Source organism: Sinocyclocheilus rhinocerous, unplaced genomic scaffold, assembly GCF_001515625.1.
Source record: "Sinocyclocheilus rhinocerous isolate Xijiao unplaced genomic scaffold, SAMN03320098_v1.1 scaffold273, whole genome shotgun sequence".
NCBI classification, from domain to species: domain Eukaryota; kingdom Metazoa; phylum Chordata; class Actinopteri; order Cypriniformes; family Cyprinidae; genus Sinocyclocheilus; species Sinocyclocheilus rhinocerous.
Genome location: NW_015656360.1, coordinates 160,402 through 186,786, shown reverse-complemented (window position 1 = coordinate 186,786; position 26,385 = coordinate 160,402). Strand labels below are relative to the sequence as shown.

General features: G+C 37.3%; 4 protein-coding genes across 4 annotated transcripts in view; 3 read left to right on the top strand and 1 right to left on the bottom strand.

The window, feature by feature from the left end:
* Positions 1-2,445, top strand: part of LOC107719977 (guanine nucleotide-binding protein G(I)/G(S)/G(O) subunit gamma-13-like) — a 9,150-nt gene extending 6,705 nt beyond the window's left edge. Inside the window, exon 3 of the mRNA XM_016527533.1 lies at positions 1,256-2,445. Coding sequence (XP_016383019.1) covers positions 1,256-1,361 — 106 coding nt within the window. The 3' untranslated portion in view covers positions 1,362-2,445. The remainder of the gene's footprint in view (positions 1-1,255) is intronic.
* Positions 2,446-17,871: 15,426 nt separating this feature from the next.
* LOC107719975 (dynactin subunit 5-like) lies at positions 17,872-19,721 on the top strand. Its single transcript, XM_016527532.1, has 6 exons — positions 17,872-18,025; positions 18,296-18,364; positions 18,443-18,561; positions 18,650-18,761; positions 18,848-18,950; positions 19,032-19,721. Exons 1-6 carry the CDS (start codon positions 17,978-17,980, stop codon positions 19,127-19,129), a joined length of 549 nt encoding a protein of 182 aa, XP_016383018.1. The 5' UTR covers positions 17,872-17,977; the 3' UTR covers positions 19,130-19,721.
* A 966-nt stretch (positions 19,722-20,687) lies between these two features.
* On the bottom strand, positions 20,688-23,397 carry rpusd1 (RNA pseudouridine synthase domain containing 1). Its single transcript, XM_016527698.1, has 5 exons — positions 22,775-23,397; positions 22,552-22,675; positions 22,364-22,466; positions 21,356-21,457; positions 20,688-21,268 (listed from the first exon to the last, which is right to left on the bottom strand). The coding sequence occupies exons 1-5, from the start codon at positions 23,167-23,169 to the stop codon at positions 20,898-20,900; spliced, it is 1,095 nt and encodes a 364-aa protein (XP_016383184.1). The 5' UTR covers positions 23,170-23,397; the 3' UTR covers positions 20,688-20,897.
* Positions 23,398-23,791: 394 nt separating this feature from the next.
* On the top strand, positions 23,792-26,303 carry LOC107720092 (acyl carrier protein, mitochondrial-like). Its single transcript, XM_016527697.1, has 5 exons — positions 23,792-24,013; positions 24,721-24,843; positions 25,478-25,565; positions 25,673-25,778; positions 25,868-26,303. The coding sequence occupies exons 1-4, from the start codon at positions 23,843-23,845 to the stop codon at positions 25,762-25,764; spliced, it is 474 nt and encodes a 157-aa protein (XP_016383183.1). The 5' UTR covers positions 23,792-23,842; the 3' UTR covers positions 25,765-25,778; positions 25,868-26,303.
* Positions 26,304-26,385: the final 82 nt, after the last annotated feature.

The following is a 26,385-nucleotide window of genomic DNA, read 5'->3' as shown; positions in this document are numbered from 1 at the left end:
CAAAATAATGTTCTTTTTAGCAGCATCATATGACCCCTTTAATATTTTTGTGGAAATTTTTTTTTTTTTTTTTTACATTTTTACATCATTTCTTTGATGAATAGAAAGTTCAAAAGAACAGTTTTTTTGGTAATGTTAAATGTAAAAGTCTTTACTGTCAAATTTGAACAGAAGTGTATATGGTAAACATAAAACCTCAACAATATATATTAATATTGTTGTGTTATTCGTCCCGCTTTTTTGTTGTAATGGACTATATTTTAGCAGAAGCTTTAAGCTAATATAAGTTCTGGAGGTAATACAAGTAAATAATTAAAATAATAATAATAAAAATAACTTAAATGAGTATTTCTTGTCTGTCTATTTACTTATTTGGTAAATCGTCATCTAAAATGTTTAAAAAATGTATCACCTACCTAAATGATCCACTCCACATAGTTCAAACCTCATAGTTCCTCTTGTGGAGAGTGATCAGTTTTGTCACTGGATTCTCTAAACTGTTTCCTGATTGAATAACCCTTATGCCACCATGAACTCACTGCAGTTATTTCTGAATTTTCAGGTTCACCTCATGTCACAAATTAGGCTGCCCAGAGGCCAGGTCCTTTTGGTGATTGTTCAGGACAAAGCTAATGCTCTCAGATCTCTGGTGCTTTACTCTCCAATTTGAGAGCAAGCATGGCCTCTTAGTCACACCCGCCACTGTCACATTACAGTGACATCTCATTTCCCTGTGTCCCAGGGCTCTCTTCCTGAAATATTCACAATGGTAATTTTTCTGTTACAAATGACCTTTTACCAGCCAGTAGTGAACAGCCCAGTTTACGCCAGCGTAGTGGTTCCTTCAGTGTTATTGTGCGCAGTTTAGCTGAATAAGCAATTGTGGAGTCATAATGTTGGGTCATGATGACTTAATTGCATTTGGGTTTAGATGGAGTCTAGCATGAATCTAAGAATATCACTCTCATCCGACACATCATTTCTATTAATCGCCTGTGATGGATAATGCTTTAGCAAAGAGTTACATGATTATCACCCTCATTTATCATTTGTTCAGCATGGGTGCGATCTTGCATGGCCCCAATTCCTTCACACTCAGCATCCATGTTCAATGTCACACGCATACAGAGCAAATCTCTGCTCTATTTACTCCTAAATAGTACTCATTTTTGCACCAAATTTGTTACTTTAAATAGATTACGCAGTTAGCATTGAGTCCCAGAATGATGAGGAAACTTCTCCTTCCTCTCCTCAGCCTGGTGAAGTGGATCGAGGAGTGTGTGCCTGAAGACCCTTTCCTGAATCCTGAGCTGATGAAGAACAATCCATGGGTGGAGAAGGGCAAGTGTGTGCTTCTATAAAAGAGCAGCAGCGGTCGCCCCAGCCCTCCGTCTGAGCCTCCACCAGCCTGACAGGATCACACTGCGCTTGCTCTCTCTGTTTCATTTCCTCACCTTGAATGTACAGCAGTTTAGCATCCACTGCACAACAAAACACACACTCATACATACAACATTAGCTCTATGTAGTCACTTGAAGAATTTGACACTTTGACATGCATTACTATTATATTTATAACCATCAATATATCTTTATATGCAGTTAGTGGAATTTCTCTTGCCTACTCGACTTCAGTGTTGTCACACTTGATCTGGAGTTCAAGCATGTAGTGTCGACATCGAAATGCCAGAAAAGGCCTGTTAGACAACATACTGCATGACAGAGGCAAAAAGAAACGCCCAAAAATGCCCCAAAAAGGCAAAGGCAGCAAATTTGTGAGTTACCCTCTGTTACGCAGCATGTTCAGTTCTCCTGCAGGCCCGTGCACTATTTACACCACACTCAGCTGTCTCACTTACAGACATTTTTAAACATGTACAGATCGTTTTAATTTATGAACTTATTTATGATCATTTATTTATTTATTTATGGTTTGATTCACTACCTAAGCTGTCAGCGCCGACTGCTTTAGAAGTTACAATGGACCTGCTGTTGTTCAACTGCACCCTTCCTTCCTTGAAAGCTATGGATTAAAAAAAAAAAAAAACGCATCTTGCCAGATCACCATCAAATACTGCCTTGTACACAATTTCCTTAAAAAGAATGTATGTGTGTGAGGGACTAGTAAACCATCAGCACCCTTAAGCATCGAATGGATATGCAAACGGAGAGGTTGTGCACTGGCCAAGGCTTTTTTTCTTAGATTAATAGCTCAATCTGCACTTATGGCAAAGAAATGGGGTTAATTTGTGACTTTTGATTTGTTCATGTTTTTATATATTCAAACAGTAGAAACCTGTCTAATTATCTAGAGGTGTGTTACATATGAGAATGCGTTGAGAAAATATGCATAAGATCAAGTACTAGTTTAATAAAAAGCAATAAGTCATTACATTTTTTATTGAATGTTTTACAAAACATCTTACTGAATAAAGTAGAGGATTTTTAGACAGCTTTAATGTCATTTGTGTGTTTCAGTTGGGTGTGTGTCATGGGTATGGCAAGTTTCATATTATATCTGTCTGTTTACACAATAACAATTACTGATTACAGTAACGCATTAATTTAGTTTGAGAATGTACTAATGTAATATAATGTAATAATACATTATGATAACAACAATAATTAATCATGTCCCTTCATCCCATTATGGAGCCCTGCACATGACATGCAGGGAAAGTAGAGACACAATATTGTTGCCATGAATTAAGAATTTGTTCCCACAACTTAATTAGTAAAAAACATCACCACTTTGCACTAATTTGTTCCCTCATTTTAGTTAAATCGTTAAATCGCCATGATTAAAACGAGTAACAAATTACTACAACATGGCCACGATTAAACTAAAATGAGGGAACAAATGAATAAAACGTGGTCACAAATGAATAAGTTGTGGGAACAAATTCTTCATTTTGTGGCCACAATATCTATTTTTCCACAAGCCATATGCAGCGTTCGGTACCCCTGTATTTAAATTTCACAATAAGAGTTTTTCTTACTGTAAGAGCTGCTTGAATTACCACCTTTATGTTTTTGTAAGCTCAAGAATAAGGGAAGCAAAACAGCTATAGACAACTGAATGGTTTCAAAGTTTATAGGTGAACTGCTGTTAACTTTACACAGTGTCTTTACACAACCCTCATGGCTTGAGATACTGAAAAACAGCAGGACTTCACTGCACAACAGCTGCATGTTTACAATTAAAAAAATATCAGAGACAATAAACAAGAATTTTTCCCATGTGAACGGCCCCCAAGTTTCGGACAGCTTGACAGACTCAGAGTGCAACTCTGACGAAGTTTGACACAATGACCGTAAATCTGCATATATGGCAAAGCTTAAAGCCTCTTTGACCTAAATACGGCAAATGCATGTTTTTGGACTGTAGGCAGGTCATAGGCTTATGTTCTATGATATTTAAATTAAACGAACAATATATTGACATCTAAAACCACTTTTTATGTTTATACAGTGCTTTCATCACATGTAATCTAATGTCTTCAAAATACCTTCAATTGGGGTCTTTTATCAACAAATATTACATTTACATTTATTCATTTAGTAGATGAGTTTTTATCCAAGGCAATTTACAAATGAGGAATACAAGCAATTAATCCTAAACAATCTCAGATGTTTTTTCCCCCCATGTCCATACTGAGAGAGAGACAACTGTCTTTAACAGATCTGGTATCTCTTTTGTAGAATCAAGCCATGGCACAGCTTTGTACAACAAGACCACTAGCAGAATGAGCACAGTCTGTCATCTTTTTATCCGCATTACCAAATCACTGCAAAAAGCATTACAAACTCATTCTCAGCTAAATAATGGAACACATGAGGGTCTTTTCGTCCCAACTAAGAGAAACAGCATTTTTTCCCACTAAGGGAAAGAATGTAGCTCTTCTTTTCACACACTTTGACTTCACTCTGTGTGCAGACCTATCTGTATATTGCAAGTGAAACTTTACCAGGCATTATAATCAAAGCCAACAAATCTTTATGCACTCAATAGATCTGTGCATTTCAGACCGTACACCAGTCACACATTTACTAAACAATGATGCCATGAGTGGTTCTGGGGACCATGAGACTAATGCAGTGGATAATGGCTCACTCTCTAAGATTAGGATTGGTAATCCTGATGCCCATTGCCTAGCCACACATTCACATGATTGCTCTCTATGCCAGTTGAACACTCTAATGAAGCAGATGACACTCTAATCTGCCCCAAATAATCCACTCTCTCAGCCCCGTCACAAATCTCCATTTCTAAATACATATGGGATCACATGGACCAATAGTCTGCTTAAATGTACACATCTGGGGTAAAGTACTACTCTGATGAAGTTTGACACAATGACCGTAAATCTGCATATATGGCAAAGCTTAATGCCTCTTTAATCTAAATATGGCAAATGCATGTATTTGAACCCTATATCTGGATCTGAAATGGGGATTTATGCTAAGAAGGGCATATGGACCGTGAATGGACATATCACAGGAGAGAATAAATGATGGGTTCTGGCTTGTAAAACCACTTGCTGCTCTAAACACTCTTGAGAATCTAAAAAAGAGGTGTTGTGAGAAGAGAACAATCTCAGAGTGTAAAAGTGTGATCCAGGCAGTATTTTAACATCACATATATCCGGTTCAAATGAGGATATTGGTCACCAGGGTTTGTGGTCATTTAAACCTACTTAGTGTCAACCTTATGCATATCATTTTATTTTTAACCACAGGGCAGTGCTAATCTAGCCTTTTAGTTCATGCATGACCATGTCTTAAGAACATGATGAACTAAATATGACCGAATTAGGCAAATATGTGTGAAGTCCATTATCAATGCAAAAGAAACAACATTTTCTTATACAACTTAAAAGTCCTTTTCTCTAAGGTCATTAGTAGGTGTTTACATATTAATAATTATTCTGAAACATTTTATGAATTATTTTTGTGTGTGCATGTGTGTGTGTGTATACAAATATCCCCAATATTTGAAAAAATGTCTTTCCATACAAATAAATATTGGGCACTTGCACCATAATATTTTCAAATTTTAATAAGCAGCAGGTTTTTTTTTTGGGGTGCTTTTTTTTTTTTTTTTTTGTCTAAGAAATTATAAATGATTATGCAAAAAATACTGTACTTGATAAGATTGTATGTTCAGGAATTGTTTTCTGTAATTAAGCTTTTTTTCTTCCTTATAATATCAAGGTGTGCCACTCTGACATTTTTTACTTTGTCCCTAAAAAATATATAAAATAAATTTCATGTAGAAATTAAAAAATATTCATCATAGAAGAGGTATGTTCAAATCATTATATGTATAAACTGATTTTTTAATGTTTTAAATTACTGGAAAGGACAAAAATGGTCAAAAAAAGTAAAACAAATAAGTAAATGTGAGAAAAAAAAGACATATAAATGTCACTGGTCTACTTGTATAAAGGAGGTAACACCAGCTGATTTCCAGGTGCCATCTCTACTTCAGGCTCCATGAGTAGTTCATTTAGAAGTGGGACTCAGTTTAAGACTCAGAAGCGTTCATTCTGGTATCGGGGTTGAGAGATGGACAGCAATGAGCAAGTAGGCTTCTTGAGACTTAATATATGTAAAGTAGAGTGTATGCATACAGTGTGTGGCCATTTATGAGCCATTTCTGTCACAGCAGAATGGCTCTTGTCCCCTGGCAAAGGCAAGTGATCTAGTTCTGTCAGTGCACTCATATAGTCAACCTACACGTATATATTAGTGCTGTTGAACACCTGCACGCTTCATTCCATTTGCCTGAGTGCCAAGGGAGACAGGTCAAGCCGAGGCCATGCTTCATTTCCTCAAATGAGGACAGTGCAAAGATTCTGGAGACACCCATTTTTTCCCTCTCCCCTCTAAACTCTTCTGTTTCTGCACCCTGGGCTAATTGGAATCGGCTGAGTGTAAATTGAATGAGTGGAGATGTGTGTTGGGATTGTGATCTTTGGCCCACTTTTGTCACATGTGCAAATGTGCGCTAAGAGGGAGATGTATGGTTCTAATGCTGCGAATGGCGCTCTGATCGTAAACTGAACCTGAGTGAGAGGTTCCTTCCCAAGGTATGTGTCCTCACAGTTCAGAATCAGCCATTTTACAAGGCAAACAAAAACAAACTTGAGCACGGCTGCCCATTATTCCACTGTGGTGTCATTACATGGCTGAGTTAACCCCAGTGGGCCTGCTGTGTTTGCACAACGATCTGGCTGAACTGCCCAAGAGGGACCGAATGCCTCTTATTCCACTCAGTGTTACAAGGCCACTCCTACTATCTCTCAGGCAACCGATATGAAAACACATACAGTTTGAGTCTTTTGTTAATAAGCAAAAAGCATCATCCTTCTTTTCGCCTCACCTTCTAAGTCGTGCATAAATGCTGTCACTGGCATCCCTCCTTCAGACAACAGGCAGTGACAGGAAGTATGTGCTGTGACGTGCCTGTGTGCCCCAGCGGTCCCTCTTTAGGAGATTAAAGCCCCGAGCTGACAGCTCTTTAATCTCTGGTGCTTTGTTAGCAGACCATGTGGCGTAGAAGCAGCAGTGTCTTATGGGGAATCGGTCTCACAACATTGCACATCATCAGCAGCTGAGACAGAGGTAAAATCATCAAACGTTACCCTAAACATTAATCGCTGAACTCACAGATTCTAAAAAATGCATTTTCAGGGCACCTAAAATATGCATCTTCTTGAATATTTTTTGCCAAGGTCAACATTTTAAGTATGTAGCACAGTCCACGGGACATTCCAAACTGTGCACATCATCTGTGTACATGCTAAGACTGGCGGCAGCTGTATATGCTGTATGTCTTACTGTGGAAAAATACTGACTCACTCTAACTGACTGTGTGACATAAGGAGAGGGAGCGGCACTCTGGGAATGCCATGGCAACAAGCTGACCAAGAGACGACAAGATTCTAGAAATATTCCAAAAGAAGAAATACAGGGTACATGCTTTAAGACCACAGTCTTCCTTTTATAGCACTCTCCCGTGTGCTTGCAACAGTGGGAGATTTGCCAGTGCACTGATGTTTATGGCGAGATAATAAGGTTGCATTCTTAGATTCTACGTTGTTCTATTGCAAGATACTTTTTAAAAAACATTTGAATTCATTTGAAATTTGGTTTAAAATGTAGCAAAGTAGAGCATACAAATGGTTGTGGATTATTAATAAATCTAAGAGGAAATATCTTGCAGACAGTGCAGACTCAAGCAATGCACAGCTGAAATAAAATATTTAGTGGGAACGTTTGAACGCATGCTTAAGAAAATGCCACCCACAGTGCAAAAACCTACAAAACACAGAATTACGCAAACCATCAGATTAGAGCAGGATCCGAAATTTACAAGGGGCCCCCATAATTCTAAAAATGGGAGCAAAATTAGTATATAAAATAGTATATACACTACCATTCAAATGTTTGGGGACTGTACGATTTTTTAATGTTTCTTATGCTCTAATGCCCAACAAGAACAAAAATACAGTAAAAACTGCAATATTGTGAAATACTGTTACAATTTAAAATAAGTTTTTCTTTAAATAAGATGGCACAATTTTCAGCATCATTACTCCAGTCTTCAGTGTCACATATTCCTTCAGAAATCATTCTAATATGCTGATTTGGTGCTTAAGAAATTATTTGATGAATCAGCATTTATTTGAAATATAATTTTTGTTTGTAACAATGTAAAAGTCTTTACTGTCACTTTTGATCAGTTTAATGCATCCTTGCTGAATACAACTATTAATTAATAATTTAATGCATTTCAATTCATATATGTGACCCTTAATATATGTGATATGGGTCTTAAGTCGCTTGGGTATATTTGTAGTAATAGCCAAAAATACATTGTATGGGTCAAAATTATAGATTTTTCTTTTATGCCAAAAATCATTAGGATATTAAGTAAAGATCATGTTCCATGAAGATATTTTGTAAATTTCCTACCGTAAATATATTAAAACGTAATTTTTGATTAGTAATATGCATTGCTAAGAACTTAATTTGGACAACTTTAAAGGCGATTTTCTCAATATTTTGATTTTTTTTGCACCCTCAGATTCCAGATTTTCAAATCGTTGTATCTCGACCAAATATTATCCTATCCTAACAAACCATACATCAATGCAAAGCTTATTTATTCAGCTTTCATATGATGTGTAAATCTTAATTTCGAAAAATTGACACTTAAGACTGGTTTTGTAGTCCAGGGTAACATATAAATAACATAAATACATGTCAATTCCACAGTAGCAAATGTTTCCCATTAATGGAAAAGTTACTTTCTGACACCGCATGAGAGTTATAACATCAGACACATAGATTTCTTTCCCCATCCAACCTGGTGAGATCTACTGTGCATAGATAATGCCACTTTTCTTTGTCAGTTTTGTTCTCTCTTGCTCCGTCCCTTAGGTCTAATTAACCAGCTCAGGCTCAGCAAAGCGCAGTCAGCCAATTCAAAGGCATTAACAATTCATGGACAGACATCACAGAAATAACCAGACCTTCTCTTTCCATTTGCCTCTGGAAGGGGGAGGGTGGGTCAGGGAGGTCCCTGGTAGAGAGCGGTGTAGGTCCATCATGTAATCAGTTCGCGCTCTCCTCCGGTACAGCATCCTTTTGCTTGATCCCATGAGGTTGCACATGCTGGAGCACTCTTATGAAACTGGAACCCTGCCATAGAGATTGAATGATGTACAGTGAGACAGAGTTCCTTCTGCACCATCAAAGAAGGCCCATCAACACTGCATGATCTTTAGGAGTCATTAGAGACAATAATTATTTTAAAGAGATAGTTCATCCAAAAATGAAAATTCTGTCATCATTTACTTACCTTTGTATTGTTGCAAGGCTATTATGAATGTCTTTATTCTGTGAAGAAGAAAAGGAGATATTTAGCAGAATGTCTCTTTTCAATGACATTCCAATGACATTTCCGAAGTGGATGGGGAACAGGTAAAGCCGTGGTCACCATTTACTTTTATTAAAGAAAGTCTTACATGTTTGGAAAGACATTGATGATGACATAAATGATGATTCATTTTTGGTTGAACAATTTCTTTAATTTGCTTTAGATAATTGTAAAAACACAAACCCAATATAATAATATAATATAATATAATATAATATAACATAATATATAAATGAGGCCAATCATTTATAATATGAGCTGTTTATAAACACACTGAGTTCTGATAGCTCATGTCACAGAAAACATATTTTTCACACAAACAAATAAGGAGGTCTGCATTTGCCGCAAGATCTATGCCTGAACGTTTGGCATCTCCCAGTCCAGAGAAAGCTGCTCAATAAAAACATTGCTGTCATGGTAAAACTTTAATGGCTCTGTCTTCGAGCATTAACCCACATGAACACACATTTAGGGCATCTTTTCTGCATAAGCCTTAGTTGCGAACACCCGCCACCCCACCTCCCCACTCCTAAAATCACCAGAGAAGATTTAACAGTCATTTAGCAAATAGAGCTCCCCGGCCCAGATCAAAAAGCATTATATCTGTTCAAATGGTTTCATGGATGACTGTGTATTAACGCTTCTACATGACAGGTGGATGCGGTGCCAGTGTCCTATAAATTATCCACTGTTAATGTTGTATGTGATTGTTGCTCTTAGCTACAGTACACAGACAACGGTCTTCCTTGTATATGCATTTAAAATGTGTGAGGATTTTGAATTAAATAGATAGTTCACAATTTCGTCATCTTTTACTTACCCTCATGACATTCAAAACCCAGATTTGTTTTTTACTTCCATGGTGAATTTTCTGTGAATTTTCTATCTTGGCCACCTCTTTCTATTGCTGTATTTTTCTATTTTTATTTTTATATAGTTTTGTGAGACAAAACCCCTCTATTTATTTTAAATCGTTATTTAATGAAAATCTTCCCATCTTCTGTATATTCCAAATCAAATATGGCGCCGTCGACGTCAAAGACGTTTGGTCACGAGACACATGAGAACCAATGGCGTTTAGCGTGAATGGTGTTAGGCGCCATTTTTGTAGTCCATAAAGCTTTTGTAGTCAATTTCAGAGATTCGACGGTGAGAAAAATTATCAAAGAATAATAAATTACATAATGTCAGAGTTTACATTTTGGTTTAACTGTTCATTTAAACAACTATGAGATAAAACAATTTCTTTGATTAGACATTAAGGTCACACATACGCGTGCACTGAACATGTACGCCCGTGTACACAAACAAGTGAGATTTGTGAACACCCCACATCCACTGCCAGAGTCAAACAGTGAGAGATTGAGTGCTAATCTGATGATGGGGCACTCCCGTCAAATACAATAAAACAAAATAGATCTCCTTTTTATCGAAAGCTGTTGATTAAAACAGATTACTTCACCATACAAAAGCACCATGATTTCACAGAAGTCCACTGAAGCCTTGCTCCTATAATCTCTTAAGCATGTTAGAGAATAGCCAAATATTAGACTACTGGAGGCCATTTGCTAAGAAACTCGAGTATTCAAATCTATATATTAAATTGATTGTGTGTTGGTTTAAGTAATTTTAAATAACGTAAAAAATTATTAAAAAATAATTGTTAAAAATTCTCTTTTGTATGTTTTTTTCTTTTAATGGCACACCACTAAAGTCAGTATGGGCCTTAAATCACTTATATCTTATTTTTTTAAAATCAGGCTATTTTCTATTTGACGATGTCACACTCTAAAAAATGCTGGGTTAAACATGTTATCAGCTCTATATCATTTTCTCTGTCTCTCTCTCTCACCCACACACACACTTACACACACACAGGTTTGTTTTTGTGAATTGTGGGGACATTCCACAGGCGTAATGGTTTTTATACTGTACAAACTGTATGTGCTAATGCCCTACACCAACCCTACACCTATACCTAAACCCTTACAGGAAACTTTGTGCATTTTTACTTTCTCAAAAAAAAAACTCACTCTGTATGATTTATAAGCGTTTTGAAAAATGGGGACATGGGGTAATGTCCTCATAAGTCACCTTCTCCTTGTAATACCTATGTCATACCCATGTCATTATACAAATTTGTGTCTCACATGTCACAAAAACGCGCGCACACACACACACACACACATGCATGCATGCATATGCTGGCTGCATAAGACTTTGTTACATCACAGTGGAGGCTGCAGGATTTCAACAAAGTAGAAGTCTGCCCTCCATCGTCCTGTTTCCTGAACATATCCACTGATCACAGTCAGCGGCCACATTCAATTTAATGATGAAAGATGAAGCAACTCATTCTAGAAATCTCATTCAATAATAACAACACATCACTGGATGACATAGTGCATGCAATGCAGAACTTTATTGGTTTACATATTGTATAAATGAGATATTGTCATAAATATGGATCATTTACAAAGTTCATAGGGTTCAAATACATTACATGCAATTTGTTGAATATTATGTATGAAATTCATCTAGGCTACATGTGGTAAAAGTTCACATAACTCACATTTCACATAAACCTCTTAAAAGTCTGCATATTTTGACAAAATTACAGATCAACCAATCACAATCATTCATTTAACATTTACAACAATTACTATTTTTCATTTTTTTTCCTGGTTTATATCCAAAGACACCCACCTCCCTCGAGCTGAAGACATTAGTTGTGCTGGTTTGATTGAGCAAGGATTTTAAACAGAATATTTACAAGTTCTAATATTGTAGTGATTCTTTCTGACACGATAAGCTGCAGTGATGACTTCTGTATGACTAATTCCTCTCCCTCGGGCTGGACTGGAAACACAAGTTTGTCCTATGAGGTGAGAAATCTCAGAGCTGCACAGTCCTCCTCCTCCTCCTCCAACTGTGGAAAAATATGATTCACCATTCACATCTCCGGAGCTGGATCTATTCTTGGTGTCTAAGACTTGTGCATGAAGCAAAAACTTAAAAGAAACGCTGGGGCCACCTGTGTCTCTACATCATCATCTGATAAAAAATGCTGCTTCATGGGTTTCAAGATTCAGGTTACTTGCATAGAAGGATAAAATAAACAGTTGTGTCAATCCTAAATGGACAAATGCAAACGTCTGCTCAGTCCTCTTTAGGAAGGTATTCCACGTTGGTGCTCTGGTTGGTGAGGGCCTGTTCCAGCAGGGCTCTCTGCGTGATTGCAGGCAGGTAGAGGAACGCGTAGAGGAGCCCCAGTAACAGAAGAGCGATGATCAAAGGAAGACCCTAATCAGTGGTCATGATTGGCTGTTCACAGCGGGCCTGGAGGAAAGAGCCCTGCATTGTGCTGGTAGCGGTCGGAGAGAGACGGGGGAAAGTGTCCGCTGTCCAGAGACTGCTTGAAAATGTGTGCCTGTATGCGTCCCTTTGGCAGGACACACCTGCCACTAGCCGCTCTGCTTGGCACTGAGACACAGCTGTCAATGTGACACTCCAGCCAGATGTCAGGCCTGCCCTAGGAGGGACATGCCCAGACTGACAGCAGACACGGTGACCTACGTCAACGACATGCAGAACTCTGATGGTGTCACACGTAAACTTCAAGCATAAAGTATGTTTCATCATTAAACTCTTATAAGTGTATTACCTCTGCATGATTGTTGACCTAAGCCACTCTCAAGGTGGCATATGGGTAACACACGGCGTAGAGCTGATTTTAAATGTTATGCAACGTTGTTTGAGCACATCACATGTTATGACTAATACCTGCATCCAGCACTTCCTCATTACTGCAAATCACCTCCCAAATCTAGTATATGGATTATAGTGCTTACATAACGTAATTATGTAATTCTTGGTAACATTTTATGACACCATATTTTATGAATCATACTAAACTGCCTGCAGTTCTTGGATAAAATGGGATTAATTGTGGGATATTTTTACACATAGCGTCTTGTAGTGCAAGGGTTTTCAAAATTTTAAAAGCCATGAAGCCCCCAGATATGATACCCTTGAGAGAGACCCCCTTCCTAAAACAAAGACAACTGTATATTTTTTGTATAAAGACCCATTTATGAAATATAATAAATATGAAGGAGAGATGAACACATAACAACAGCAATAATAATAAAATATATTTAAAATTATTAATGTAATTAATTTCATAAAATAATATTTAGTTAAACAGGTCTGTAGATCAATCCATGCAAATATGTATTCAGATTAACTTTCAGATATCAACTTTAGGTACAATAGTTAAAAATGTAAAAAAACTAATAATAATAAAATAATAATAATAATAATAATAATAAATAATCAATATCATAAAGGGCATACTTGAAAGGTCTGGTTATTTATCTAGTTCTAACATACATGTAAATAAGATTCATTTAAACTGAATCTTATTTATCTAGTTCTAACATACATGTAAATAAGATTCAGTTCAAATGAGCACACATCTTCCTTTAAACTGATGCTTTTTAGCAGGAAAATGACAGTAAGTGTGATGGATGATTTTAGCAAATGGCTGCAATATAACAAAGAGTGAAAAATTTAAGGGGGTCTGAATACTTTCCGTACCCACTGTACATGCATTCTGACTCAGACAGGCTGTCTTAACCTCTACAGAGAAAGGCCTCTCCCTCAGCGCCTGCAAAATCAGGTCACCTCACTGTGGAGCACCAACGCAAGGACAGGACACACAGCGGTGAAACCTCAAAGGTGTCCATTGTTTTTTGAGACACAAAAGCATATTTCTTTTCATGATTGAATCCAATTAATAATGTATTTATTTATTTGTTGTCAGATGTTGTGAAGATTACAGGAATGCTAAAACAGACCGACATGGCTAATCAAGACAGAGGTGCTTAAGGTAGAGTGATGCTAGAAGGTCTAGGCAACTACTTGATTTTTATTATGAACAAGGCTCTTAAGGGGAATATTTTTTTTTTTTTTGCAATTTGGATGCTGTTAATTGCTTTGGATGAAGAACGTGAACTTAATCATGTTGTTGTTGCATTTTTTAAGTATTGGCCTAAAGGTAATTGATCATTAAGAACTGTGCTTTTAATGTCAGGGTCAGGGTCATCTTCTCAGCTAGTGCTTTAATAGAATGTGTGTTACACAAAGGTGTGATATTGTACATACATGCATGGGTAGTTGACATTTAAAAATTAGAATTCAGAACAGGCTCAACATCATACCTAATTAAACATGTTAAAACATTAAATAAATTGAGTAACACTTTACTTGAAGGGGTGTGCATAAGACTGACATGACACCTTCATAATCATGGCATGACACATGTCATGAATATGAAGGTTTTATGCATGTTTATGACAACTGTCATTAAGTTTAAGTTGATCAAAAGTAAAAGATGTTTATAATGTTACAAAAAAATTCAAATAAATTATATTCTTTTGAACTTTCTATTCATCAAAGAATATTGAAAAAAGTGTCACTGTTTCCCCAAAAACAGTAAGCAGCACAACTGCAATTATTATCATAGTGACAATAATAAGAAATATTTCTTGAGCATCAAATCAGCATATTAGAATGAATCTGAAGCATCATCTGACAATGAAGACTGGAAGCTTTGCAACACTGGAATAAATTATATTTTTAAAATATATTCAAATAAAAAAACAGCTATTCTAAATTGTAATAATATTTCACAATATTATAAAAATAATATAAGTGTTTTTACCGTATTTTTGACAAAATGCAGCTTTGGTGAGCATAAGAGAATCTTTCTAAAAAAAAAACTCTTTCATTGGAAAAAATCTTATTGACTTTGAACAGTATTGTTTATATATTTACTGCACGCAGCATGTCGTGCCAACCATCTATGTCAATGGCCAATATACCGCAGTAATTATGACTCAATACATATGATCCTGTTGCAGGGAGAATGGCATTAGATAGCATTTTCCCAAAACAGGAAGCATAACCACTCAACAGAGACAAAACCTACACACTCTGAATCAGGAGAGTAAGAAATAACAATTATAAGACCGAGAGAAAGGAGAATGGCTAACAGTGCCTCCAGTTTTCAATTCAATTCAATTCAAATTTATTTGTATAGCTCTTTTCACAATACACATTGTTTCAAAGCAGCTTTAAAGATAATGCATGTGTCTACATTACAAAGCAGACGTGAATGTGTCCAAGTAATGTTCATTTCACAAATGAACAGTTCAAGATAGTAGAATCATACAGCTAGCTAACATGAATTAATTTTAGGCAAAAGCTCATTAAAGCGATTATTACAAGTGTGATCATAATGATTACAATCTAGAGAAATTTTGGCAGCTGTGCAGGGGTCAGCATCATCTCTTCAAAGGTGTTTTCCTTTTCTCTTTAAGCACAGCCTGAACAAATTATCTCGACACACTCAATACCGTCCTGACTTTGGCTCCACTGGCTCTTCTCAACAGATAGATAGTGTGTCCGTCGCCCACAGACATGGAGGCTTTATGTATTATATAAAGCCCCCGTGAAACCCTGGCCCTGCAGTGATGACTATACGATGATGGCAAGACTCCACATATCTTTCTGTGCATTTACACACGCACACACACATACAAAGTACCTAAAATCACATTCTTTAGACACAGCGACCCCTGAACTATTTTTAGCTCAGCTAGCGCTGAGAACTTCACTGCTAAGAGAAGCATGATTCAGAAAAGTATGAAAATAGTTTATGTTATTTAAAGAGCCCTGACAAACACAGTAGAGGCAGTAATCAGAGAAAACAGAATAAAATACCACATTTGGTGATGAAAACAGTGAAGTCTTGCTTATGTGAACATCAAAACAGTCCCTTCAGCAGATATACAAAGAGATAAAGGCACCTCCACAGTGCTTGGAGACATATAAACAGTTTCTTGAGTTCAAATGCGGGATATGCGTTCCTGATGTAAATCTATTGATAAAGACTCAAATGGGCAAGACAAATCCTCCCACACAGACGCCAGCAGCCAAACATCAACACATTTATCTGCTTGATCTAATAAAAATAGATTTTACTGTTAACTGTTTCTGTTAAAGATACACAATGTTTTAGGGGTGTTGGTTGTGGGGGCACACAATGCAGCCTACAGCTGTGTACAAAACTGAATAACTAGTCAATCAATACAATGTCAAAGTGACCTCTGCTGTGACATTGTGATAACTGATCTGTGGTATTGTATAACTATAAGAGAATTTCAAGCTGGCAGATGTGGTCTTACACAACACTGCATTTGCTTGAGCACATTTCAGTCAAGGTGAGGGGGCTGTGCATTCAGGAGGATGTTCCCAGCTCACGAGTAAACAGAAATACTGCAGCGGTGCTTGAACTGGACAGAATGTATAATGTGATGAAAAACAACCACTGGAAATGGAAATGATTATTTTTTTCCTTTGGACTAATTGGTTTATAGTGCAAGCTAAATTCGTAGTCCATAGCTTACTAGAATTTATGACGCATCCTTTTAGTTTTTAGGGTATTTGTAGTGCATACTACACTAACTTTTGCATAGCAAACTTGAACATTATTTTGACATAAACTTTTTACAGGCAGATAAAAGCTCATCAACATTGTGGGTGAGATTCGAGCCCACGAGCGCAGAGCTCTGTGGATTAATGAGGCACGTTTCAAAAAGAATACCGCCTCCGTACTGCGGGACAGCGGGAGTTAAAACTGTGAAAGGATACAGCAGCGCCATCATGCGGTTAAAGAGGGTTTGGCAGGTTATATGTAAAAAAGTAGCATCACGCAGAAATAGGGTGACCAGATTTCTCATGGTTCAATACATCTTTTGTTGTTTGATTAACATTAATGAGACAGACAGGTATTTAATTAGGCTGCTGTCCCTTTAAAAATCTTGTTTGTGGACTTCAGCTCCGCTTTAGTTCTATATAGAGTAAATAATGCACAAATCTGTACATAAATCTACTGTTCCAGATTCATAGACATTATTTATTGTTAAGTTTTTATTATTTAAATGTTTTTTTTTTCTGTTCTCATGTCAGATATGTATGTATGTATGTATGTATGTATGCATGTATGTATGTACCAGGAGCGCCTTAAAAAAAAAAAAAAAACCACAACAAATTCCTCGTGTGTTTGCACACACCTGGCGAATAAAGCTAATTCTGATTCTGATTCTGATTCTGATTTAAGACCGAATTAATGTAATATACTGACACATATATCCGGGTTTCACCCACCTGTTTACGTTCACTTAAGCCATAACCGACTGTATTTACGTGAGATACTCCACATGATGGAGATTTTGACAGGTGTGTGTGTATTTGACAATAAAGGCGCAAGGAGAACTGATCGCAGAACTGGGATCGCGGGGCCGAGAGAGCGCTTCTGTGTCATTCAGCGTGATTCCGCCTATCTATCCCACCTTCACTTACTGCAATCAGTAACAAATTGTGATTGGATGGTCATTTTTGTCCTACGACAAGCTTAGTTACCTTTGATTAGGCTGTTCTCGCGTGACAGAACACTTCGACTACTTGCTCTGATCACCCAGAGAAATGTGGAAATAGGGACAAAACATGATTTTTTTCAAAATAAGTCGGGACACTAAAAATAGAGCTGAAATACGGGACTGTCCCGGGAAAAACGGGGCGTCTGGTCGCCCTACGCAGAAATCAAATTTGATTTGTATTATATTCAAAAATAGTAAAACACCTACACATTCAACTAAAAAATTATAAATTAACTGAACTTGTAAATAAACGGCTTACGGCAGACTTACATTTGCATATTTCTGATGTTTGTAGTTGTCGTGCATATTACATAATACATATTTTATATCTAATTTTCTCGTTAAAATCTTTGTGTATGCAATGAAATTACAATATATATAATATATGTCCGTCCTTGTCATTTTATTGTGTTCTACAAGGCATGTCTTGCTGCTAACCGGAAGCGGAAATAGCGAGGGAGCGGTTGGTTGACAGCTGCTGGTCAACTGAAGTGGTTCGCCAGCAAAACAATAAAATTGTGCAGAGATGGAGCTGTGTGAAATATTATACAACAAGGCTGAATACATCGAGACGGTATGTTATTAATCGATAATATCCGTCAGCTGAATCGAGCGCTTGCAAATAATAAATTCAGAATAATCTGACCAGACTACTACGCCTCTGCAAACCGAATGTGTATTGTATTATAAACAAAGATGACTCACCAGCACAAAAGTGTTAGTTTGTCATAACTTACCAGTCAGTAAACGTCTGTATCATTTGCACATGGTGTTTTTTAAATGCTCACAGCAGCCCAGAGCTGGACCGTCATGTGATGGTAACGTTCACATTTGATTTCTCTAGGCATCAGGCAACAAAGTCAGCAGACAATCGGTTCTTTGCGGCAGTCAAAACATTGTTCTCAATGGAAAAGTGAGATTTTTCTAATTTATTTCGTCTTGTTATTTTCCCCAGCTGTGTGTTAACTGTGTGAAATGGCCTCTTTTTCAGACTGTCGTGATGAATGACTGCATCATCAGAGGAGATCTCGCTAATGTCAGAGTTGGGCGCCACTGTGTCATTAAAAGTCGCAGTGTGATCAGACCTCCGTTCAAGAAATTCAGCAAAGGGTGATTTAATGTAAAACATCTGTATTCTCACTGAAACAGTTCGTATGATTTAACTTGCTTACGTTTGTTCTTGTTCTGTGTACATCAGCGTGGCTTTCTTCCCCTTGCATATTGGGGATCATGTGTTCATAGAGGAGGACTGTGTTGTCAACGCTGCACAGATAGGATCATACGTCCACATTGGCAAGAACTGTGTGATTGCAAGTAGCTCCCTCATTTGTAACTTCCCATTTGGTTCGTGGGTGTAACACCTGATGGTGCTTAATTGTGATGCATGTTTTTTTAGGGTCGGCGCTGTGTCTTGAAGGACTGTTGTAAGATACTGGATAATACTGTCCTTCCCCCAGAGACAGTGGTTCCTCCATTTACAATATTCTCTGGCTGTCCAGGTGGGTACCTTCAGATATATTATTTTATTTCTTTCTTGGTAAATGTAAATATAGTCTAAGCTTTTTTATTCTGTATTTCAGGTTTGTTTTCAGGAGAGCTCCCTGAATGTACACAGGAACTGATGATCGACGTTACCAAGAGTTACTACCAGAAATTCCTCCCTCTCAGCCAGATCTAGGACTGAACTTTTAGTTTTTGTCTCGCTCACTTTCATTCTGGGACCAAAGGAACCAATATGGACTAATATTCCCCAACCATCTCTTTAGCTCTAAGTTAAAAGTTGTAAATCTCAAACAAAGAAATGCCACTATTAGTTTTATTCACAGTTGTATTCACTTGCAGTAAAAATCCCTCGCTATGATGATAACAGAATATGAAATGATAAAATATGTGATTTGTATGCAAAACACCATATCCTTGTTTTCATGTCAGTATTTTTCGATTTCTGTTAGTGTATCTCATATAATGTCACTGTACACTGCAGTCCTGCTGGTGTGGCTGGAAAAAAATATCATGACAGTGATTTGCTGTTAGACTGAAGGGCCTTTATTTATTAAACTTTGCCATTTCTGCAACACTAAACATTTTCTGTTTGTAAACACAGATTACAGACACAGATTACAGATAATAAATACATTTGAAATGACCACAGCACGTTTTGGGGGCTTTTACCAAACAACATGCTCCTTTTGTAAGGTGCAGTCACATTAGTGAAATTTTGGTTAACAAAAACACCTCGTCTACTGTCAATAGTGTAGCGATGTTTGAAGCACAGCTCACACAAATGTCATTTTCAAATCAAGCAGCTTTCTGTTGGTCAAAGTGGTGAATCCAACTTGTGACCAACTTGAACCTGTTGTAAGAATCTGCATGGGGACATTTTTCTCCCTCAGATCTTGATCATGTGAATTCCTATTTAAAATCCTTTTTGGATTTTGCCTGTGAATGTTTGCTGAACAACAGTAAATGTAACTGCACTAATAGTCTTGCAAATATTATCTAACAGTACAAGGAACAGGATGACATGCAAAAAATACAGCTACATTTGCATTTTTTGAGGAAGGGATTGTTCAGTTTATCTGAAGCAATGGATTTCTATAAACATGCTTCACACAATTTAAGTACAAGAATTAAGAAGACCTTTCATCTATGTATACTGTAACTTGCCTGTTTGTGTAGTGGAAAAAACGGCGAGTCTTGGCCCCTTCTAGACCGCAACAAAAACTAATTAAAAAAAAAATAAACATAAAAATTATGTCATACATTTTTTAAAAGCACAAATACTAAAACCAGACAGTTACACATTCATACAATGAACAATACCACTCGGACATTTAGAATACTTGCATTTGAAAGAGGTAAAGATGCTTGATGGGAAGGATTTTTTAAAAGTTCTTCCTCTTGGCACTCTAATATCATGCTCTCCCTTTTCTTTCAATATGTTTTGTTCAAATTATGTATACTACTGTTCAACTGTTCAGGGTCAGTAAGATTTTTATTAAAAGAAATTCATAATTTTATTCAGCAATATATTCAGAAATAAATGACATTTTAAAATATATTAAAATGGAAAATAGTTATTTTAAATTGTAAATATATTTCACAACATTACTGTTTTACTGTATTTTGGATCATATATATGCAGGCTTGGTGAGCAAATCACTTTCTTACTTTTTTTAAATTTATTTTTTTTAAATCTTACCAACCCCAAACTTTTGAATGGTAATGTAAATGGACAAAAGCGGGAGTTATCTATAATGTACACTATGGCACACAGTGCTCTTCTTCATACACAGATCAGCCAATTGGTTCAAAACCCCTTTATGCCATCAGTTCTTGAGGAGCACTGACTACTGACTACCTTTTAAAGAAAAGGGTACTCTATAGAGCTGGGGACACTGCAGTATAGCTTCAGTACTGTACTGGTAAAACAGCGTAAGGGTTCCTCAGTCCAGATTCCACTCACATAACCACTGCTGACACTGTGCCTGTTGCTCCTCACTCTCCACTGGGCTGCTCCTCCCGTGCACTGACTCTGGATCGTCTTGGATTTCAGTTTGTGGTTTTGTCAAAATATTCTTCAGTAAATCCTCCAGAACATTCACACATCTTTGTGGTGCCCATTTGGAGTCGAGGGTGGGTACAAAGGGATCTGGGGCTGTGACGTGGATGGGTTCATTCTCTAGTGGGATGTGCAAGAAGTAGGCGTGCAGCATCATGCGATACGGAGCATTGTCTGTGCGTAGACTGTAAGTGTAGTCTCCCACTATGGGGTGATCAACGGCGCTGCAGTGAACTCGGAGCTGGTGCGTCCGTCCTACAGGGTTTTTAATACTTTTACTTTTTTTTTTATTTGACAGTATATTTCATCTATATTTTGTCTGTATTGTTGATGATGCTGTACCTGTCAGAGGCTGCAGAAGCACTTTTGTCACTGGATCTCCGTCATATTCTCCATACTCTAAAACTGTCAGCTCTGTTTGACAGGTCTTAGGATTCTCACAACCTACCACACATAATATGAAATTGATGCATGAATGCGTTTCTATTAGTTTAAAGGAATAGTTCATCCAAAAATGAAAATGTGCTCACCCTCAGGCTATCAAAAATGTAGATGAGTTTGTTTGTTCTTCGGAACAGAATTGGATAAATTATAATGTAATACTATAATATAATAGCTTTATATCACTTGCTCACCAATGGATCCTCTGCCGTGAATGGGTGCCGTCAGAATGAGAGTCCAAATAGCTGATAAAAAGTGACTCTAGTCCATCAATTAACATTGTGTGAAATGAAAAGCTGTGTGTTTGTTAGAAACAAATCTATGATTAAGAAATGTTTATCTTCCAGCTAAAATATTAGTCCTCTAGCCATAATATTGCTTTCTCCAGTAAAAAAAAATGAATGTCTGAATCAGGAGAGCAATATACACAGAACAAGCACCGTTTACGTGCAAAAACAGTCCAGAACAGTTTTAAACAAATATGTCAGTGGATTATTGATGTGAGAGGACAACAGGAGATTAACCTTTTCCACTGAAGGAAGCATTATTATGGATTATGGACATATTTTGGCCAGAAGTAACTCTTTTAAAGTTAAACCACCTTAATGATGGATTTGTTGCTTACAAACACACATCTTTTCACTTCACAAGACATTAATTTATGGACTGGAGTTGTGTGGATTACTTGTGGATTATGTGATGATTTTATCAGCTGTTTGGACTCATTCTGATGGCACCCATTCACTGCAGTGGAACCATTGGTGAGCAAATGATGTAATACTAAAATTCTCCAAATCTGTTTTGATGAAGAAACAAACTCATCTACATTGTGATGGCCTTAGGGTGAGTAAATTTAAAGCAAATTTTCTTTAATTTGAGTGTTTAGTTTGGAGCAAAAGAGATTCTGACCGTCTGTTCCTTCAGTACACATCATATGGGTCTTGCCCTCTGTTGTGTTCTTGCCGATCGCAAAGTCCAGGGCCATTTTCTCCTCAGCCACAATATCACGGACCTGCACAGGAAATATTAATGCCCTATATTATTATGAAAAACCTTCTATACATCCAAATCCAATGAACGTCTGAATGTTACAGTACCAGAGCGAGATAAGCTTTGGTCACAAGTCTGTCTTTAAAACAGCGATACGCATGCCCTGCTGCTGCCTTGTTCAGTGCTACACACAAAGCACCACTGGTAGAGAAATCCAGTTGATGGCAAAACCTGCAGAATATCAGAATACACACGAATGAACTACTGATAAGATACATGTGCTTGTTTAAATAATTGTTCGTCTCGGCACATGGCAAAGTAACAGAAAACCTGAAGCCGTAGTAAGTGCCAGGATCTGCAAGCTCTGGGAAGCGATGCTTCAGCTGACTCTGGACAGTCTGTTTCTCATACCACATTTTGCTGTCGATACGGATATCCCAGTGTTTGTTGACAACTATATAGTTTGCACTGTGGTACAAAACACACAAGTTCTCCAGGCTCGCAGGCTCCATGCTTCCCTTCTCGTGCAAAACAAGACCAGTTATTCTTCTTCTGTGTGGTGCATCAAGAAGTTTTGTGACAATATTTATAATGACTAATAAAGACTGACTATTAAAGGCACAGTTAGCATATGCTGTTTGCCTTGTTATTGACCCAGCTTTAACTGTTGTTGTTGTGCAGCATGCTGGTTGTGGATTATTTACGTCCAGTCTTCTGTTTTTCATTCCTCTGCGCAGAGCAAACTAGTGATGTTACGTTCTGTGCCGAGGCTTCGGAGCGTGTGTCGAGAGGAAGCATTAGATCGCGCACGCTTTATTCAGTGGTCGTGCAAAAAAATGTATTACTCTGACTGCTTTTCGTTTCTAGTTTACAGCGTAGATTAAATAAATTTACTTCGATAGACCATTTCCTTAAAATCCCATGCGTAACTGGCAGACATGATAGTTTCAAAATAAAAGCCTTATTATTTTAAATATTGCGCATACAGAGTATTCCATAATTTAAATGACATATTATGTAATTCTACAGCTATCAGTTAAATATAACTTAGTAAATAATAATTCCGATTCGTGAAATAGTTTTGAGTCGGATCTTTTCAATGAATTGGATTCGTTCATACGGTTCAATAGTTCGGTTTCTGGGGCGGTTCTTTAAAACAAACTGTTTAAATGAACCGATTCGCGGAAACGTTCTCTTAATAGTGATGCATGACTCGTGAATGAATCATTCGTTTAAATCGGATCTTCTCAATGAATTTGATTCATTCAGTTTTGAACGAACTATTCAAAAGAACCGATTCGCGGAAAACAGCCGGACTTCCCCCGACAAAGTGCGCACGCGCACCTCAAACTTATGTTCAGTTTGTCGCAGTGAATTGTTGGATAGAAATTCACAGATATGGCGTGCCGTGCGCTTGCATACTGTGTGCGCTCCGTCGCCCGCGCCACTGCAAGGTTAAATCATGGCAACGCGTTCACAAGATCCGCCTGCGCGCCTCTCGTCTCAAAGCAGCGACCGCTCTGTGTCATTTCGTGCAGCCAGCGGACGAGGTGGACTGAACTAGTGCGGGTGAGCTTTCTGCGGATGGGGAATGTTTGTCTCTGTGGCCTACTACACAGTGACCTACCTGTGTCTTTCCGTGCATGACAGCTGGCAGCCATACAAAGTTTAAGTAGTGTGCATTCACAACATACATAAACCACAGCAGTTACTACTCTTTTCCTGCTGTGACCTGCAAGGCTTTAAATAGCTGATCAGTTAACTTAATAAAACACCAAGAGTTTATACATACTATGACTGTGCATCTTTACAGCTACTACTTCCGTCAGTCTCCTTGCATCTTTCATTGTCGCTATTACTGAAGTGGTTGTTCACTTCAAAAATGAAAATTGTCAAGGTGTCGTTCCAAACCTGTATGGTGTGACTTCATTTCTTATGTGGAACACAGAAGATGTTGGACAGAATGACAGCCACATAATTTAACATTCTGTTCAACAGCTTTTATTACAGAACCAAAAAATGAAGAGATAAGAGAGAAAAGAGAGATGTCTCTCCCCCCGTCCCCCTGTAACAAACAAAAGATGTCGGACAGAATGTTGGAGACTGATAGATTCGGTCACCATTTACGTTCTAATGATCTTCCTTCTAATGAACCTGGTATTGTGCACATGGAATTTTATTGGTTCTGTGATAAATTGCTTATGTTCCTCGTCTGTAAGTCATTTTGGACAAAGCATCTTCAAAGTGAATAAATGTAAATGTTTGAATGTCTCTAGATTTCAGGTCCGTCTGTTCATCTGTGTCGGCATTACGGGGATCTTCCACCCCTCGCTTTAGAGAACATTGAAGAGCGTGTCTTGTACGTCCTTAAACTGTATGACAAGATCAGTCCAGAGAAGGTGAAAGATACTTCATACTGTACTGTAAATGTATATTTAAGCTTTGTCACTGTTGTCAATGTCATTCCTACGCATTTGCACTTATGAAATTGCACTGTCGATTGATGCTCTAATGTAATTTCGTTGTTCTACAGCAATGACAATAAATTATTATTATTATTACTGTAATATTACATAGGTTGTTTTGTGTATATTCTAGTCTCCAAAATACTGAAATTCGAAGGACAATGATATGCAATTTCTGTGTTAACTGGAAACTGCATACCTACCTACCATATTTCAATATATTTCATTTAGTGTAACACTTTACAAAAAGTTCCCATCAGTTAATGCATTAACAATGAGCATTACCTTTGGTACAGTTTTTATTCATTTTTGTTAACCTTAATAAAAATACAACTGTTCATTGTTCGTTCACGTTAGCTCAGGTCCATTAAAAAAATCTTAAGATAAACAACTTTTGATTTTCATAATGTAGTAATGAACATTACGATTAATAAATGCTTAAGTAATTTTTTTTCATTCATTGTTAGTTTAATGTAGTTTTGTAGTTAGACAAGCTGCTCTTTTTACATTGAGATATTGTATATACATATTCCTAGCATCAATCTCTGATACTTTTTCCCTCCTCAAGCTGCAAACATCGTCTCATTTCATGAAAGATCTGGGGCTGGACAGCTTGGACCAGGTGGAGATTATAATGGCTATGGAAGATGAGTTCGGTTAGTATGGGGTAGTTCCCGTACCATTAAAGCATATCGCAGGTTTCAAATACTTTCTAAACATTGGATTTGAATTGTGGTGCTCAAACACATTGTTCCATCCGCAGGATTTGAGATACCAGACGCAGAGGCTGAGAAGCTTATGACTCCTGCGGAGATCGTACAGTACATTGCAGATAAAAAAGATGTTTATGAATAGAAGCAAGTCATATGGTAAGTCCTTTTAAATTAATACTTAGATTGTAGGCAACCAGTGCATGCTTGGTAATTTTCTCTTAGTCTCATGTCTTTTTTTGTTTCAGGTATGGATTGACTCTGTATTAAACAATACGGATGTTTGGCTGCAGCCAGTGTCTGTCAAACCATTTTCTTCCGTCTCTTGCTTATGGAGTCAACTGCCTTGTCATGTACTGTTGTATTTAATGAAAATGTCACTATAAACTCATTGGAACCTGAGCTGAAAATAAAGCCAAGACTAAATTGTAATTCTTCAGTTTGTCATGCACCAAGTGAAGCCTCATTGTAATCCCTCTAGTGGAAGGGTAGTGTTACTGCAACTTAAATTCAAGGTCGGTGCCACTTTAAAAATGTCAGTGCAAGAACTTAAAAGTTGCTGTGCAATATTTCCATCAAAATACTGCATCCTTTCACCAATTTAAAATGCATAATTGTAAGTAAATCATAGGATGACGATTTAAAAATGTGTGGAGCTTTCAACACCTCTTTGTGCATACGGAGGCAGATTTCCCACAATTTTTGATCATGTTTCTCCAAGATGTTTCCATGTGCTCAGTGGATAAAGGTTCTAAAAATTCAGACT